Raw genomic sequence first — 18090 nt, 5'->3', positions numbered from 1 at the left:
CATCACACATATTAGAGTGGGCTGGCTGGAGAAAAGCTGAATATCATTAAAGCTGTTTCTAAGTAGGTTAATGAATTAAACGCTGATTTGCAGTTTTAAGTGACAAATGGAATACCTGCCCTAATACGCCATTTCGGTGCGTGGCTTTACCTTTTGGTAATTTTACTTCTAGAGCAGAAACAAAGCAAAGGAAAAACCTACCCTCACCGCAGGTAACGCTCTGCGTTACAGAGAGACCTAGATAGATCGGATCATTGGGCCAACATCAATGGCATGAGTTTCAACAAGGGCAAGTGCCAGGTTCTGCATTTGGGCCACAACAACCCCGTGCATTGCTACAGGCTTGGGGAAGTGTGGCTGGAAAGCTGCCTGGAAGAAAGAGACCTGGGGGTTCTAATTGACAAGCGGCTGAATATGAGCCGGCAGTGTGCCCAGGTGGCCAAGAAAGCCAACGGCATCCTGGCTTGTATTAGACATAGCGTGACCAGCAGAAGTAGGGAGGTGATTGTGCCCCTGTACTCAGCACTGGTGAGGCCACACCTGGAGTATTGTGTCCAGTTTTGGGCACCTCAATACAAGAGAGATATGGAGGTGCTGGAGCGAGTGCAGAGGAGGGCAACGAAGCTGGTGAAGGGCCTGGAAAACAAATCCTATGAAGAGCGGTTGAAGGAGCTGGGACTGTTTAGTCTGAGGAAGAGGAGGCCGAGGGGAGACCTCATCACTCTCTACAACTACTTGAAAGGACCCTGTAGAGAGGTTGGTGCTGGTCTCTTCTCACAGGTAACTAATGACAGAACGAGAGGGAATGGCTTCAAGCTCCAGCAGGGTAGGTTTAGACTGAACATTAGGAAAGAATTTTTCACAGAAAGAGTGGTCGGGCATTGGAACAGGCTGCCCAGGGAGGGGGTTGAGTCACCATCCCTGGATGTGTTTAAGAGCCGTTTAGATGTGGTGTTGGGGGATATGATATAGGGGAGAACTTTGTAGTGTAGGGTAGATGGTTGGACTCGATGATCCCAAGGGTCTCTTCCAACCTGGATGATTCTATGATTCTATGATTCATTGTGTTTTGGTGCTTAGAGAGTACACAGCCACCTCTGGCAGTCACTTGTGACAGTAAATGACATCCGCACGCATTTTATTTGCATTTTTTTATAATAATTTAAAGATACTACAAATGTCTGAAGCGCACCTCAAAGATAAAGAGCAGAGCAGTATCATCCTCAGCACTGCGCCGAGGGTGAAATAGCTCTGTATAATTAAAACCAAACCAGTGGTAACAACGGGATAGAGAAGGGAAGGATGGCAAAGTCAGGGCAGTCTGCGATAGAGGACATCCAACATCAAGCGAATACCGCCCTGGATCTTATTATAAAACATCTATTACATCTATTTTTACTTCCAGGAGCTGCTCCTGATAGGTTTATACAAATCTGTCAATTTTCATGCTCGCTGGAACGCGATACAAATTACCCCACGTTAGGAAGTTGTATTTTACTGAGCTCTTAAGGAAACTGTATTGAATATTCTCAGCTAATTCTTTCATAGGAAATAGTCGCCCGAATTTAAAACAATTGGCAGTCTCTGCTCAGAACAGGATTAGGAAAAAGCCTGCATGGAAATGGAATTACTTCTCACATTAAGGAAGGAATCATTAGTGCATCTGGTGAGGCTTAAATTATGACTGGTGTATTGCTAAGTAGATTTGAAGTTAAGTGTTTCACAGCTACTTAATTTAAAAACCTATACCCTAAAATACTTTATGTAATATAAAGTACCATCTTCTTTTTAAGCTTTTCCTTCACGGGAAACGCTTTTTCATTATGGATACTGTGATTTCTTCTCTCCCGAGGTGCTTGCACTTCGATGGTAGAACCAGAACAGGAATTTAAATATAAATATTCTGCTTCGGCATCATGGAGCAAGGTGGGTCCATCAGTGCTGGCTAAATTTAATAACAGCATCTAACTGACTTCCTAAGGTAGGAAAAAGAAGGACAATGTATGTCTCAAAACATCCATTTCTTACAAAATACGTGTATTCCTATTGTTTTTCTTGAGAACTGAAACTTTAGAAGAAATCTGTGTATTTTGAGAGGAAATCAGGTTAAAATACTTCCTTTCTGGTCCTTAAACCTACCAGGGAACCCAAGGTTGTAAAGCTCCTGAGAAGAAAATGCCACCACGCAAGCAGTGAAGTCTTAGGGGAGACCAACTCTTCCTTCCAGCCCTCCCATGTCCCACAGGACATTTTACAACAGGTTTTAATACATGTTTATAGTAGGGTCTTTTGATTTATAAGCAAACACAGTCAGAGCGGACAAATTAACACCCCAAATTAAGTGTCCCCAAATTCAGTGGGACAATCCCAGTTTTGGTGGCCATTTTTGCCTGTTGTACAGTTTTCCACCCGCAGAATAAGATCTTCTTTCCCTGACCCTCCTCTTGTTCTTCTGGTTCTGTTTCAAATTTAAAGCCACCTCCTTCATTAGAATTTCCACTACATAATAACATGGAGTGTCTGGCTACAACAAGGCAGAAGCTTAAAAATAATAGCGTGAATATCTTTGGACTATGTAAAAATATCCTATTCTATAGGATAAATATATACCATGTTCCCTTTTTGTTTTCCTTCCTCAGTTGATGAGTACGTCCACGTTCTGTACCTATCCTTAGATTATTTCCAACCATAAAAATACAGCTCCAACCCGGCCAGCACCCGATGGTTGAAATAACCAGGATCCTTCTCAGGATCCTACCATAATGCAGTTGGTTGGAAGCCGGTTATTATTCGTAATAATAAGAAGATCAGATCCCGTGTGAAGTTCTATCTGCTAAAAGCCAAATAGAAACCAACCAATAGTTGCTACCAAGAGCTTGACATCTTTGGAAGAAAGTAGAGAGTTTCGAATATACCAGTGCTATGTGTTTGCTCGAAGGTCTCTCTATTTGGCACGTTAAGAAAATTAGCACAATTATTTCACAACTAAAATCGAGCAGCAACGTTAAAGTCACATTTTAACTACGCCCGTCTAAAGAGATGATGAAGGCGGCACCCAAACGACCCAGCAGATTGATGAATGTTGCACCCAAGGAGTGCAAGAGAATTTCTGGGCGTTGCATGTCCTTCCTCGGGTCTTGAGATGGGTCTTCACCATCAGGGAGTCAATCTGCCTCCAAGATGCCATTACAGATGGTGAAAACCTCACGTGAGAAGGCTGGAAGAGCCTGGTGTAGGGAGAAGTCTCCCAGCACAAAAGGTTCCTCACCATTTCCGAGCCGCAAGGTTGAGACGAGACGTGTGTGCAAAGGTACTGAGGTTGCCACTTCTCCGCTAACGGTTGCCAGCTCTTCCGATGAGCCAGCAGACCCCATGTTTAGCCATTTCATAACCCAATTAAATCAAAATAAACCAGCTGAGCTTACTTTGAACCAAGAGTTTAAATTTTGACCAGGAGATTTCCATAAACTCAGAGCTTTTTGACAAAAGCCAACTCACGGAGCTAGATGACTACAAGATTATTGAGTGGTGGCAACAGCCAACTGTAAGAGGACTAACAAGACAACCTCTTCCTGGCCCAAATATAACCAGAGGAACCCATGTTCCTTTGGTCTGCAGAAACAGCAGTAGAATAAAATGGAACAAAATCAGAAACCAGCAACAGGAAAATCAGAAACCGGCTTCAGGAAAAAGCTCCGAAGTGGAAAACAAAAGCATCGCGCTAAAAACCAGGCCAAGTTTTTGAGCATCAAGGTAGCGCATCTCGCACCACGCCAGGATCTACGATTTCCAAGGCCAACTTGTGCAAATACTTGGAAAACTCAGATTCCACGCCTAAGGTCTGAGAAAAGAAGAGAGCGGGTATTGAAGAAAAGGTCTGTGATACGGAATGGGAAAAGAGCTGCAATTCTGACCCCTCGTTATCACTAACAAGGGTATGAAAAGAGGACGACTTGTCCATACTTTTGCAACCAACCACTTCCAAAAGAGAAGGGGCTCGGCGAGAGTTAAATCCTAGAAGAGCAGTGGTTTAACGAACGAGCTGTGTCTCTTGTTCACCCACTCCTTTACAAAATGTAGAGGCAAGCAATTATCATTGACTTATTTTTGGCACGCTGTCCGCACTCGACAAGCACTAATAACAGTTTATTCCAGATCCCATTAAGAAGGACCTTCCCAGTTTCCCTCGGAGCGTGGAGCGGGGCTGGCTGCCAAGAGGAGAAGGATGCCCGAGGCATCATTACCTGCCTTTACAAAGTAGCTGCAGCAGATAAAAAAAATAAAACAGGAAGGACCAACTTCAATATCCACTTCTCTGAAGTTATGGCCCTATTTTAGAATCAGAGCAGGTATTAACTAATTATTACTACACGAAATTTATCAGTTGAGAAGCACGGGCGTAGGTTTTATTGCCCGTATTTTCAGGCATAAAATCACGAAACGATCATTAGGTCTGATTTAACGGATGGATCTTTTGCCAAATATGCAGGAAGAAGTAAAAGCAAGTTGAAAATCCAGTCTGCGTAGAACCTGAGAACCACTAGTGAGAACACCCAGTGCCTTTTTATAATAATAATGTGATACATGACTTAAAAAAACCCCGTACTTCACACAAAACCCTGAAAACTTTCCATTTTGAAGCAACTACTGAACCGTTCTGTTAAGAGAATCAAAAGTCAGAAGCTTCTCAGAGAAACTAATATTTTTTGTGCGCTCAGAACTATTAAAAAGTGTAAAGCAAATAAGATTTATTCCGGGATTATTTAGTTATCCCGTTACCATTTCAGCTATTTAGTTCATCAGCACCTATTAAGGCAAATAAAAGTCAAGTTCCTCTAATCCCGCGTTTCAGCAAAGGTGGGTTTCGAGAGAAGTCTTTATATTTACCTGATGATCCTCTGAGCCGCGTACTGATGAAGGGAGCGGAACTGCGCTGACATGTTTGCTAAGGCTGCCAGGCAATTTGTATGAAGGTATTTGTCCTGTCAGAAAGGAGAGGAAAGCAAAAAAAAAAAAGAAACAACAACCCACATCAAACTGTCCTTTTGATACAGACTGACACCTACCGCAGGAATCGTTCAAAAGACTGAGTAATAGATGTTCCTTTAAAGGACTTGGTCAAAAGCATATAGTAGAAATGCAAAGTGTATACACTTGGTGATGCTTTAAATATGTTTTCTTAAAATTTGAGGCTTATAAAAGAGCATTTCATAGGGATTTCAGTGTATAAGTATACACACATATGTAAATCATAGCATCATTTGGGGTGATGTCTTCGTATCTTTAGCAATGCTGATTTAGAATGACATCACAGATATAATGGCTTCAAGCTCCAACAAATGGCTTCAAGCTCCAACAGCGTAGGTTTAGACTGAACATTAGGAAAGAATTTTTCACAGAAAGAGTGGTCGGGCATTGGAACAGGCTGCCCAGGGAGGTGGTTGAGTCACCATCCCTGGATGTGTTTAAGAGCCGTTTAGATGTGGTGTTGGGGGATATGATATAGGGGAGAACTTTGTAGAGTAGGGTAGATGGTTGGACTCGATGATCCCAAGGGTCTCTTCCAACCTGGACGATTCTATGATTCTGTTCTATAACAAATACTGAAATCCATTCTTTCTCCCTTCCTCTCTCTCTTTTTTGTAGTCTCATCGTAAATTTTTCTGCTTCATAACTCCTTATTGACTCTTTCAAAGCGTTTTATATGTCCCACAACTATAACCATACGATACTTCAAAGTTCTGGTCCCCTTGGTAGCTGCCCTGAAAGCATTTAAATACCCAGATAAGCATTTAAACAATGGCCCTATCAAAGTCAAGGGCTTTCGCAGAACCAAACTCGTCCGCTTATCCAATCCAATCGGGATTTATATTTCCCTGTTCAACTCTAAAATACGAATTTACATAACATAACCGATTCCAAATCATAAAATCATAGAATTGTCTAGGTTGGAAGGGACCTTTAAGATCATCTAGTCCAACCATCAACCTAACTCTGATAAAAAAACATCACTAAACCATGTCACCGAGCACTATGTCAACCCGTCTTTTAAATACCTCCAGGGATGGTGCCTCAACTACTTCCCCGGGCAGCCCGTTCCAAGGCTTGATAATCCTTTCAGGGTTATCCTACAAATATATTCCAAGAATGGCCTCGTTTCTTCCAATTCTTTTGATCATAAAAGAGAAATCCTTAAAGTTTTCCGATTTAAAATCTATTTAAGTATTTTTTGGGGGGGGGTTAATGTAAACTTAATGTAAAAAAAGTAAAGTATTTACTTTTAACGTAAAAAAGTCCGTGCCTTTAATTGTTGCAAATATGCAAAAGTATATCATACCATGGTAACACGTTTGAGATAAGGCACAGAATCTTATGCTTGAAAAATGCACAAACCCAAGCAATTTGACACGAGGCCATGAAGTTGAAGGGGTTTTGCTTTGCTACAGCTCAAAAAGGTTTTATAACCCATGGTCCTACTTTATAAAAACACTAGACCAGGTTGCTCAAAGCCCCATCCAACCTGGCCTTGACCACCTCCAGGGATGGGGCAGCCACAGCTTCTCTGGGCAACCTGGGCCAGGGTCTCACCACCCTCACAGCAAAGTTCTTCCTAATATCAATTCATTCCCAATTCTGAGTAATTTAAGTGAGGCAAACAACCTATAAGGGATCATTTCTTCTCATGAAACTAAGGAATTTTTTTCTTCTCATCTAAAGATGAATTCGGTGCCTGAATCCTTTAGAGAATCCTACTGGGTGATAACACAGAAATTGTGTTACAAGTTGGGGAGGGACTCTTGATCAGGGAGGGGAGCCACAGGACGAGGGGAAAGGGTTTGACACTGGAGGAGGGGAGATTGAGATGAGATCTGGGGAAGAAATTCTTTGCTGTGAGGGTGGTGAGAGCCTGGCCCAGGTTGCCCAGAGAAGCTGTGGCTGCCCCATCCCTGGAGGGGTTCAAGGCCAGGTGGGACGGGGCTGGTCCAACCTGGTCTGGTGGGAGGTGTCCCTGCCCATGGCAGGGGGTTGGAGCTGGATGGTCTTTAATGTCCCCTCCAACCCAAACCATTCTATGAAGTTCAAAACCACTTGACATTGCGTTTTATTCATAGGGCTAATCTTCCCATTTCCTTCCCTCCCGTAAATTCAGGTGCCAACTGGTTGCAACAGAACGAAGAACATCCCACACCCTTTTTGAAACCAAATTCGTGCTCTTAGTTTCAGAAATTCACGCTACGTGCGTAAGTGCTATACGTGACTCTTACCCTTGTCCGTGTCATGTTGTACTGGATGGTTCTTATCACAACTAGTATCAGGAGACTCCCAAGTGAGATCTCTGTTAGGACACGCTCAGCATACCAAGTGATATTTTTCAATATCTGAAAGATAAAAAAATAAGAACAAAGTTCTTCAGCACCTAGGTCTAAATAAGAACACAGAAATTTGTCTGGATTCTCACATTCCTTAAGATAGGTGCATTAGCTTCCAGCCTCAAACGTGACAAAAGCAATTGTATTCTAAAGCAAGAATAATAAAAAAAAAAAAAAAAAAAAGGAAAAAAAAAAAGAGACCTATCTCTGCAATATTATCACCTCGAAGATCTCACCAACTTTATTGTCAAGTCACATCCAAACACACCAAGTGTAGAAAGATGATTAAATTTGGCAATTCCCTAATTTCTATGCCCGGTGCCACCACACTCCTATATTCTTTTTGATCTTACCCTTTACACTTTCTACTCCAGTTCCACCCTAGACATCTGAATAATGGTGCCGATTCCTGCCCACTTTCCCTCATTACCAGTTGGGCAAGAGGCAGCACGTACGAGCTCTGACTGACGGGCAAGAGCGCACACGCTGAAGGACGCCAGGCAGATCAACAGGTTAAATGTTGACTCCACACTGAAACCTTTTTCTTGCCAGAGGTGAGGTCTCTTCCCTTAACAGGTTAAAGTCATCTTCTCAGCGTTAGGTTGACAGCTGGATTAGATGATCTGAAAGGTCCCTTCTATCCTAAGCAACTCTGATTCTCTATCTACACCTATTCATATTGATAGGACAAGAGGAAACGGCCTCAAGTTGCACCAGGGGAGGTTTAGGATGGATATTAGGAAAAATGTCTTCACTGAGAGGGTTGTCAAGCCTCGGAACAGGCTGCCCGGGGCAGTGGTGGAGTCACCATCCCTGGAGGTATTTCAAAGCTGGGCAGATGTGGTGCTGAGGGACACGGGTTAGTGGTGGTTTTGGCAATGTTGGGTTAATTGTTGAACTTGATGATCTTAGAGGTCCCTTCCAACCTAGAAAATTCTATCTTTCAGTGCTCTCCACTATCAGGGTGGATGAAGTTTACCACTGTTTCTGAGTTTATTGCAGAAGGAGAATCAATCCAGTCTTCCCTCTTAGAATATTCAGCTGACCAACCTGGAGCAATACAGCAAACACAAGCACAACACCCTCCCCCCCCCCCCCCCCCCCCCCCATTTTAAAGGACGAGATATAAGTTTATATCAATCAATCTATCTATTTATCTATCAATTCAGGCTTATTCCAGATCAAATCAAAAATTCACTTAACAAGGACTATTCCACACAAGCTATCACTCTGTATAACTTCATCTTCAATATATTATCATAAGATCATAGAATGGTTTGGGTTGGAAGGGACCTTAAAGACCATCCAGTTCCAACCACCTGCCATGGGCAGGGACACCTCCCACCAGACCACGTTGCTCAAAGCCCCGTCCAACCTGGCCTTGAACCCTTCCAGGGATGGGGCAGCCACAGCTTCTCTGGGCAACGGTAAGTAATACTTAATAGTCAAGACATAATTACACGTACATTTTATCAAAACTCTTACTCGATAGAGTCTAAAGCAAAAGCCAAGTGGAAAAAAAAGAATCCTACGGAGCTTATTCGAGATAAGGGTAATATTTTATAAGTACTATCTTTGAAATGCAACTATTTGGTTTTTTTAAAACATTTTTTTAACTTCCAGGCTCTGCAAACTCCACATGCACATTTCTTTCTTTCATTACCACCCACCCTTGTTCTCACCTTAACTCTGTCTCTCGAAGCTCTTTCACAGTACGACAGACATCTGAAATAGCATCTTAATGAAGATTCATCAAGCTCTCTCCTCCCTCATTTTATTGCCTAGTATACCTGAAAGCTTCTTTTTATGAAGGATTTCAAGGAAGATCACATTTTTGCCTAAGCTGAAAGATCTTGGTGGTTTTTTGATGAATCTCCTCAAAAGGAGTAACCCCCTAAAAAGGAGGAACCTCCTGAAAGGATTCTTACCCATCTGTGCTTTGAAAACCACGCATACAAAGACCTGAGCAAGAAGTGCATCCCAAATATCATTACAGACTGCATATTCTAAATTTAAATAAAGATATAGCTGCTGAAGGCATGTTTGGTAGGCTCAGGAAATTACAGAATCACAGAATGATGTGGGATTGGAAGGGACCTCTGGAGATCATCCAGTCCAACCCCCTGCCAAAGCAGGGCCACCCAGAGCAGGTCCCAAAGGAACGTGTCCAGGTAGGTTTTGAATGTCTCCAGAGAAGGAGACTCCACCACCTCTCTGGGCAGCCTCTTCCAGGGCTCTGCCACCCTCAAAGGAAAGAAGTTCCTCCTCATGTTGAGATGGAACTTCCCATGTTCCAGGCTGTTCCCATTGACCCTTGTCCTGTCACCGGGCATCACTGAGAAGAGTCTGGCCCCATCCTCTTGCCACCCACCCTTTAGATATTGCTCAGCATTGATGAGGTCCCCTCGCAGTCTTCTCTTCTCCAGGCAGAACAGCCCCAGGTCTCTCAGCCTTTCCTCATCAGAGAGATGCTCCAGTCCTTTGATCATCTTTGTAGCCTCCATTGAACTCTCTCCAGCAGTTCCCTGTCCTTCTTGAACCAGAGAGCCCAGAACTCAACACAGTACTCCAGCTGTGGCCTCTGCAGGGCAGAGTAGAGAGGTAGGATGACCTCCCTCCACCTGCTGGTCACGCTCTTGGGTCACCTGCTTTGGCAGAGGGGTTGGACTAGATGATCTCCAGAGGTCCCTTCCAACCCCATATCATTCTGTGATTCTGTGTTTCTGTAATTTCTGTTGATAACAAGTCACTAATATTATTTTAAGACAAAATGACAATTGTATAAATGAAAGCAAGTCATCAAGGAGCTTCAGTAAACAAGGACAACTAGTCAGGATGGACAACACAGGCCATTTCTACGTGTATTTCCACAAAACAGGCGCCTGAGAAGTTAAAAAGCTGCTATTTGTGTAATGAAGGGATTACACATGAACTTCACTGCAAGAAGACACTCTGCTAGAGGAGAAGTTGATCATCCTGAGGCTGCTAAGCATAAACCTATGATCAGATACAAGTTCATGAGTTACTTCACAACTGCAAAATGCTAAAATAAGTGTAGAAAGTGGCTTTGGTTGCAATTAATCGGCTGATTTCTTTAAAACAGCTTATTTATGACTACATGAAAACATCTGCTTTCAAGAGAAGATTTTATATAAAGACAGAAACGAACCATTTTGACAACAAAAAGTATCTCAAGCCAAGCATTTGAACCTTCCAGAAAAAAAACATACTGTTATTTGAAGAACCGCATACGATCATTAAGTAATGGTTACAATCTGTAAGATATAAATGTAAGAGGGGTAAGTTGTGGTTGCACGTTTCATTTCCCGACGTCTGAATGCTAAGAGTAATGAAAATTAAGCCTACTTTTGAAAACAAAATATAACTATGAAAATGGGCAGTATAAAATACTATTTGTTTTGACATCGCGCACAATGGAAATCCAAAGCGATAGTACAGAAAGGGAGAAGGTTCCAAAAGCTTATTGAAGAGCAAGAATTTTATTCAATTTTCTCTAAAATGATACCCAAGGGTTGGTTTTTTCCTCCTCTCTGAGATAAAATACACTTACCCAACAAAAAAAGATCAACTTAATGATTAAATCTCCAATAAGCTCTCTCTTACAGTCTCTCATTTATGAGTGAAATAGCAAAGCAACCTCCTCCCACAAATAAAATGAGGCCCACGTTTCTTCCGGCATGATTTTGTGGGACACATCCCTATAATTTACCAATCAAAGTGGAAGTTCCTTGTTTACCACTGTGATGGAGCTCAGGAGTCTCGGGTCCCATCATGCGCTCTCTCATAAAGGGTGTCCCCATGGGACAAGAGGAATGGGACTGGAACAAGCTAGATAACCTCAAGTAGGGCCTTCAATGTCTCCATCACATCTTCTTCATCCATCTATGGCTCCTTTTCTTATGCAAAAACCTTCACCCTTTCCCTTTGCCCTCCCTGTAGCTCATTCCCAGCTCCTTCCCCTACCAGACCCCACTCCTTCTCAGATCCTTCTCTTCCAAGCTTCCACTACCCCTACCCACACCTTGCCCATTCCAGACTCTCATGGAAAAGAAGTCTGACTTCCCCTTCTCCAGCATTTTGTCAGATGTGTAGACGTGGTGCTGAGGGACATGATTTAGTGGTGGATTTGGCAGTGTTAGTTTTACAGCTGGACTTGATGATCCTAAAGGTTTTTTCCAACCTACATGATTCTATGTGGCTTCAACCATTGTCCAGCAGGTGCAGAAGCATCACTGGGAGCCCGACAGAAGCCCATTGGGAGTCCCATCCAACAGAAGCTGGAAGAAGCAATTGGACAAGCTCCAGCTTGTCCCTATGCATCTCAGCTGCTACATGCTACCTGGGCAGGGGAGTGTGCAAACAGCCCAGCTGGCTCTGGGAGCAGCTCTGCAGAGAGGGACCTGGGAGTGCTGGTGGGCAACAGGTTGCCCAAAGGCCAACAATGTGCCCTTGTGGCCAAGAAGGCCAATGGCATCCTGGGGGGCATGAAAAAAAACATGGCCAGCAGGTGAAGGGAAGTCATCCTCTCCCTCTGCTCTGCCCTGGGGAGGCCACAGCTGGAGCACTGGGTCCAGTTCTGAGCTCCCCAGTTCAAGAAGGACAGGGAACTGCTGGAGAGGGGACAGCAGAGGGCTACAAAGATGCTGAGGGGCCTGGAGCATCTCTCTGATGAGGAAAGGCTGAGGGACTTCTTGTGTCTTTTGAGTCTGGAGAAGGGAAGGCTGGGGGGGATCTGATCAAGGCCTATAAATACTTCAAGGGTGGGTGTCAGGAGGATGGGGCCAGGCTTTTTTCAGTGGTGCCCAGGGACAGGACAAGAGGGAACAGGCACAAACTTGAATGTAAGAAGTTCCATCTCAACACGAGGAGGAACTTCTTTGCTGTGAGGGTGGCAGAGCCCTGGAAGAGGCTGCCCAGAGAGGTGGTGGAGTCTCCTTCTCTGGAGACATTCAAACCCACCTGGACACGTTCCTGTGGGACCTGCTGTGGGTGGCCCTGCTTTGGCAGGGGGTTGGACTAGATGATCTCCAGAGGTCCCTTCCAACCTCATATCATTCTGTGATTCTGTGATTTCATTTACAGTTTCATAAATCAAAGAGGAAAAATCAGAAATACTTTTCCCCTTTAGGGAATTGTTGCATTCACTCATTTACCCCCCTCGTTATTATTATTAGTAGCAGTAAAAGAAATTGAGCTCTGTGTGGTTACAGGGCTTTAACTGCATTAAGCCAGTTGAAGCAATAGGACCTATGGTTTTGATCATTATTTTCCAGGCAGTTAAGCCCACATTCATTTTAAACATTAAAAAAAAAATAAATAATGTTTCAGCAGTCCAAAAAGAGTTGCTGTGGTTTCCTCAGCTTTTTTACCAGTGGGTATAATCACAAGATTTATAAAACTGTGCTTACTAAAATTAATCTTAAAAAAAAATAAATCAATAAATAAATGTGGGTTAAATACCACGAAGGAAAATAACCCATAAATGGACCATATAGTTATGCTTCTTATAAGAACAGTATACGGGATACACAGCAGAAGAGAGAAAACCAGCTTGACCGAAAATACATCAAATCCTTTTTTTCTTCATACTTTCCTCAAGCGATGGGGGGTAAAAAAATGAATCCTGCTGTAATTGCTAAAATTTGATAAATGTTTGCAGTGAGTGAGAGTTTCATTCCACTTGTGTAACTGACACTAGATGTTTTTACAGGATTTTACAGAAATACCTCTAGAGCTTTCGTTGACTCCATTTATTTTGCTCCCCTATAAAACCCTCTCAGCCTTTAGGAGACGTGGAGTTAATATTTAAGAAAATCTGAGACTAATTTCTGACTTTAGACTTTAGTTTTTGAATAGTAACTTGGTCATTCATCCCTGGAAACATCCATTTAAACAATTCCAAAAGAACGAGTGTCTGGAAGTGATTTATCAGTATGATTTTTGAATCCTTTTGCCACAAAGGGGGGCGCTAATTATAATTATTCCCCATCATGGGATCTATAGGAACCCACTTACCCATATATCCAAAAAGCAGGGCACTAATTATAATTATTCCCCATCATGGGATCTATAGGAACCCACTACCCATATATCCATTCCCCAACTGTTCACAAGACAAGACACAACGCTCATATTTCTATTTTGATATCCACATCCCTCTGGTAAAGTTCAGGAATGCCATAGATCAAGTAGATCAAGATGGTAACTTTGGGGTTTTTTTTTAAAAGTACACCAGAATGTGATTTTTCTAGAGATAAGGAATCCTTTCGAGAAAGGATACTTACGAGTCGGTATAAAAGTCCTCACCTCCCATGCCTACATCATGGTTTATTTAGGTGACTTCTGAAGTTCTCAACAAGAGGAGACCTCTTTCTCCTTCACTACACCCAACCCATCTACGTGACACCAAGATTAAGAGCAGGGGGCAAGAAAAAACTTTCAAATTCACTAAGAAAAGTACCACAAGGATGGAAAAGCGTTCTGCTTCGCCACCAAGTTCACTCTCTCCTTCAGCGTGAAAAATGCCCCCGTCCATGAAAGGGTGGAAAAAAGGGTCAGGGAAAGAAGAGTAAGGAGCAGAGGAGGACAGGAGGAAGAACTAAGCTTAGAAACACAGAATGGTTTGGGTTGGAAGGGACCTTAAAGATCATCCAGTTCCAACCCCCTGACCTGGGCAGGGACACCTCCCACCAGAGCAGGTTGCTCAAAGCCCACTCCAACCTGGCCTTGAACCCCTCCAGGGATGGGGCAGCCACAGCTACTCTGGGCAACCTGGGCCAGGGTCTCACCACCCTCACAGCAAAGTTCTTCCCCAGATCTCATCTAAGTCTCCCTTCTTTCAGTTTAAAACCCTTCCCCCTTGTCCTGTGGCTCCCCTCCCTGATCAAGAGTCCCTCCCCAGCTTTCCTGGAGCCCCTTGAGGGACTGGAAGGGGCTCTAAGGTCTCCCTGGAGCCTTCTCTTCTCCAGGCTGAACCCCCCCAACTCTCTCAGCCTGTCCTCACAGCCCTCTGAGCAACTTCATGGCCTCCTCTGGCCCTGCTCCAACAGGTCCATGTCCTTCTGGTGTTGGGGGCTCCAGAGCTGGACACAGTACTCCAGGTGGGGTCTCACCAGAGCGGAGTAAAAGGGTGGAATCATCTCCCTTGACCTCCTGGCCACACTTTTTTTGTTATTCCACATCTACCCTCTGCAGTCTCATAGCATTTCATTGGCTTTTGATGGTAAAAGTTTCCATTTTCACAGTTTTTTCTGCGGCAGGGCTGACAGGAGAACTTCACACAGAAGGGTCTGCAGGCTCGGGCACTTTACAGCCACCTCCCATTATCCAGCTAAGAAGCAAAACCAGCAAAACTCTGGCCACGTACCGCTATAAACGAATCACAGAATGGTTTGGGTTGGAAGGGACCTTAAAGATCATCCAGTTCCAATCCCCTTGCCATGGGCAGGGACACCTCCCACCAGACCAGGTGAAAGGCTGCTTCTCTCCAGACACCACGGAGTGAGAAAACACAACCACCGATTAAAAGAAAGCAGCAGTTGGTGAAAGTCTGAATTAAAATCAAAGATTAAATGAAGAAGGGGATGGAAGAAGCAAAGGCAGGACTGAGAAAAAAATCTGAGTGTAGGTTAAAAGGAACCAAGCGGGGTTTGGTTTGGGTTTTATCTAAATGGAAGTAGTAAACTCATATCCACATTGCACAGAAAACACTACAACTGTTTTGGCAGGGTCAGCCGCCGAGGCAAGAAGAAACTAGACAAGAAAACTTGATTTATATTTGAATTCCACAGCTAAATCCTCATTAATAATTTTAGGGAACTCTTCCACTTATATTTTTCCAGTAAGGAATTTATTGAAAGAACACACTTCAAGCCTTTAAAATGAACAAATAATGATGGGGGAAGAGACTGAGGGAGGAGTGAAGCCTTTTCTGCTGTGATCTAACCCTCAACAAGCTCAATTTATGAGAGCAGTTAAATGACATAGTGATATAGAATCCAAAAATACACACGAAGGTGAGGCAGAAGAAAGTCTCAGGAAAATGTTGTTTCAGTCATTCCTATGGTTACTATAGGTTATCCTCCTAAAAGTTGCTTCCCAGAAGGTACTCCCCAAGAAATCCAGAAGGTATTCCCCAAGAAATTCCATATAAACCTCATCTCTTCTTGCTTCCTGCAAACACGGTTATAGGAAATAACCGGAAATTTTAGAGAGTAAATACTTTAAGTCTCTACCGCTTGGCACCAAGGAAAAAAATGCCAGTTTCCTTGAAAACAGGCTGGAAATTTAGCTTGGAGAAGAATTCTGTTTAGATACCACGACACTTGCTTCCAGCTTTTTTGCACTTCATTAATTTCCCATAACCCCAAAGGAGAATTTCTACCTCCCAGTAAAAAAAAATTCAATAAAAGCAGTGCAAATATCTTCTGCATTATCATAACCTTAGAAGTTAGGAAACTAGAAGATAATTATCCAAGGTATTCTCCAGCAGGGATGGTCAAGGCCCATCAAGACTAGTCAAAATTTGGATCATATTATACGGACAACATAAAATAGATATTAATGTAGCAAAAAGAAAAAAACAAACCAAAGAAATGCCAAGGAAGGAAGTAACATTCAGTCTGGAAAATAAAACTTCGACTAAAAGCTCCTCTCAGCTGCCTCAAACTGGTTAAGCAAAGGTTTTCAAGAGAAAAAAATAAAGGTTTTCTGTTTTTTCTCTCTCTTGTATCGCCCCTCCACTTCCATGGCAAACACTCAGCATCTCTGAGGCAGCCTGTCCGGCGATTACTACATTAATTTGCAATAGGAAACACCAAAAAAAGAAAAAAAAAGAGGAGAAAAAGAGGACTATGCAGCATCTCCCCTGCAAGAGGGAGCGCGTTTGTTCACTTCCCTCAGGAAAGTTCCGAAATGACTCTTCTAACTAATGGGTACGAAGAAAATTTGGATGACCAGATGTATCTTTAGACAAATCAATATTCGAGCAGTTTTTCGAGCTGAAGAATTATTTACCCCAAACAACGACTCACCACTTCGTGGATGGATCGGTTGAAGCCATCATCCTCCGTCAGGATCAGCAAGATGATAAGAGCCATGTAAACGTGGTGTGAATTCCTTTCTTCAACGTGATACAGAATTTCCAGAATTGGCAGAACCTTTAGGGAAGGAAAAAAAAACCAAACCTGCGTATTAGTTTAGCCTTCAAATACCTCGGACAATAAACAGAGGAGACACTAAACCTCCCTGTGTATCACCCTGCCCTTAACAATATCACAGCAATTCCTCCCTCTTGAAATAACCACCCCTAAACGGTGACGTACAGCGTTCAAACACCTTCCATCTGTTTTATTCTGTCTCCACAAGAAAGTCTAAACAAATTCTTTCTTGTGGTCAGACACGGAATTTCAATTCCTAATAAATGACATTTCCAGCCATACCAGTTACCATAAGGCTCTGAAAGCTTTAGTTCCCCCTCTAGACTATGGGAAAATAAAACTCTTAAACAAGATTTTGCACCAGTTCAAGCAGGAAAACAATTGTTTCTAACCATTTGTGCTCCCACAACCCCTGGTCTAAAAGGATTTCCCTCATCAAATACAGCCAGGCATAGAATCACAGAATCGTCTAGGTTGGAAGGGACTTTTAAGAACATCTAGTCCAACCATCAACCTAACTCTGATAAAAAACCAAAAGAAAACCATACCAAAAAAAACCAAACCCCACCAAAAAAACCACCACATCACTAAACCATGTCTCTAAGCACTATGTCAACCCATCTTCTGAATACCTCCAGGGATGGTGACTCCACCACTTCCCTGGGCAGCCCATTCCAAGGCTTAATAACCCTTTCCGTGGAAACATTTTTCCTAATATCCATCCTAAACCTCCCCTGGTGCAACGTGAGGCCGTTTCCTCTTGTCCTATCACTTGTTCCTTGGGAGAAGACACCGACCGCCTCTGGCTACACCCTCCTTTCAGGGAGCTGGAGAGAGCAAGGAGGTCTCCCCTCAGCCTCCTTTTCTCCAGGATGAACACCTCCAGCTCCCTCAGCTGCTCCTCACAAGACTTGTGCTCCAGACCCCTCACCAGCTCTGTTGCCCTTCTCTGGACATGCTCCAGCACCTCAATGTCTCTTTTGTGGTGAGGGGCCCAAAAACTGGACACAGCACTCAAGGTGGGGCCTCACCAGTGCCCGGTACAGGGGGACGATCACCTCCCGCATCCTACTCACCACACTGTTCCTGACACAGGCCAGGATGCTGGTGGACTTCTTGGCCACCTGGGCACACTGCTGGCTCATGTTCAGCCGACAGTCGACCAACACCCCCAGCTCCTTTTCTTCCAGGCAGCTCCAGCCACTCTGCCCCAAGCCTGGAGCATCCATGGGGTTGGTGTGACCCAAACATAGCGTATCGGAACTGAGGTGCACAGAGGCACTTTGAGACCCGAAACTCAAATCCCATTTTGGTGTGTGCAGGTAATCCCAAAGATTAGATCTTTAGGATGTGTGCAGGTAATCCCAAAGAATCCCAAAAGAACCGGTTTGGGTTGGATTAAGACTAGAAAAAGCCTGTTTTTTCAATTCAAGATAATACGCAGCCAAAGGGAACTGACATTAGGATGAGAGTTCAGCCCAAGGTCTTGCAACGTTTCCACCAGGATGAACAGCTTAAGCCAAAGGCTGGAATAATAACGA

The 18090-nt window shown here is 43.5% G+C and overlaps 1 protein-coding gene across 1 annotated transcript in view; it reads right to left on the bottom strand.

Annotated features, from left to right (window-relative positions):
• LOC141476740 (dymeclin-like) overlaps window positions 1–18090 on the bottom strand; it is a 219126-nt gene that overhangs the window by 96168 nt on the left and 104868 nt on the right. The window contains exons 10-12 of the mRNA XM_074165548.1: window positions 16424–16549; window positions 7266–7379; window positions 4888–4982 (exon numbers count right to left, since the gene is read on the bottom strand). Of these exons, the coding sequence (XP_074021649.1) occupies window positions 4888–4982; window positions 7266–7379; window positions 16424–16549 (335 nt within the window). The remainder of the gene's footprint in view (window positions 1–4887; window positions 4983–7265; window positions 7380–16423; window positions 16550–18090) is intronic.

The sequence above is a fragment of the Numenius arquata genome, chromosome W (genome assembly GCF_964106895.1).
Source record: "Numenius arquata chromosome W, bNumArq3.hap1.1, whole genome shotgun sequence".
NCBI lineage: Eukaryota > Metazoa > Chordata > Aves > Charadriiformes > Scolopacidae > Numenius > Numenius arquata.
Note: the sequence above shows the minus strand (reverse complement) of the source record. Positions and strands in the feature narration are given on the sequence as shown.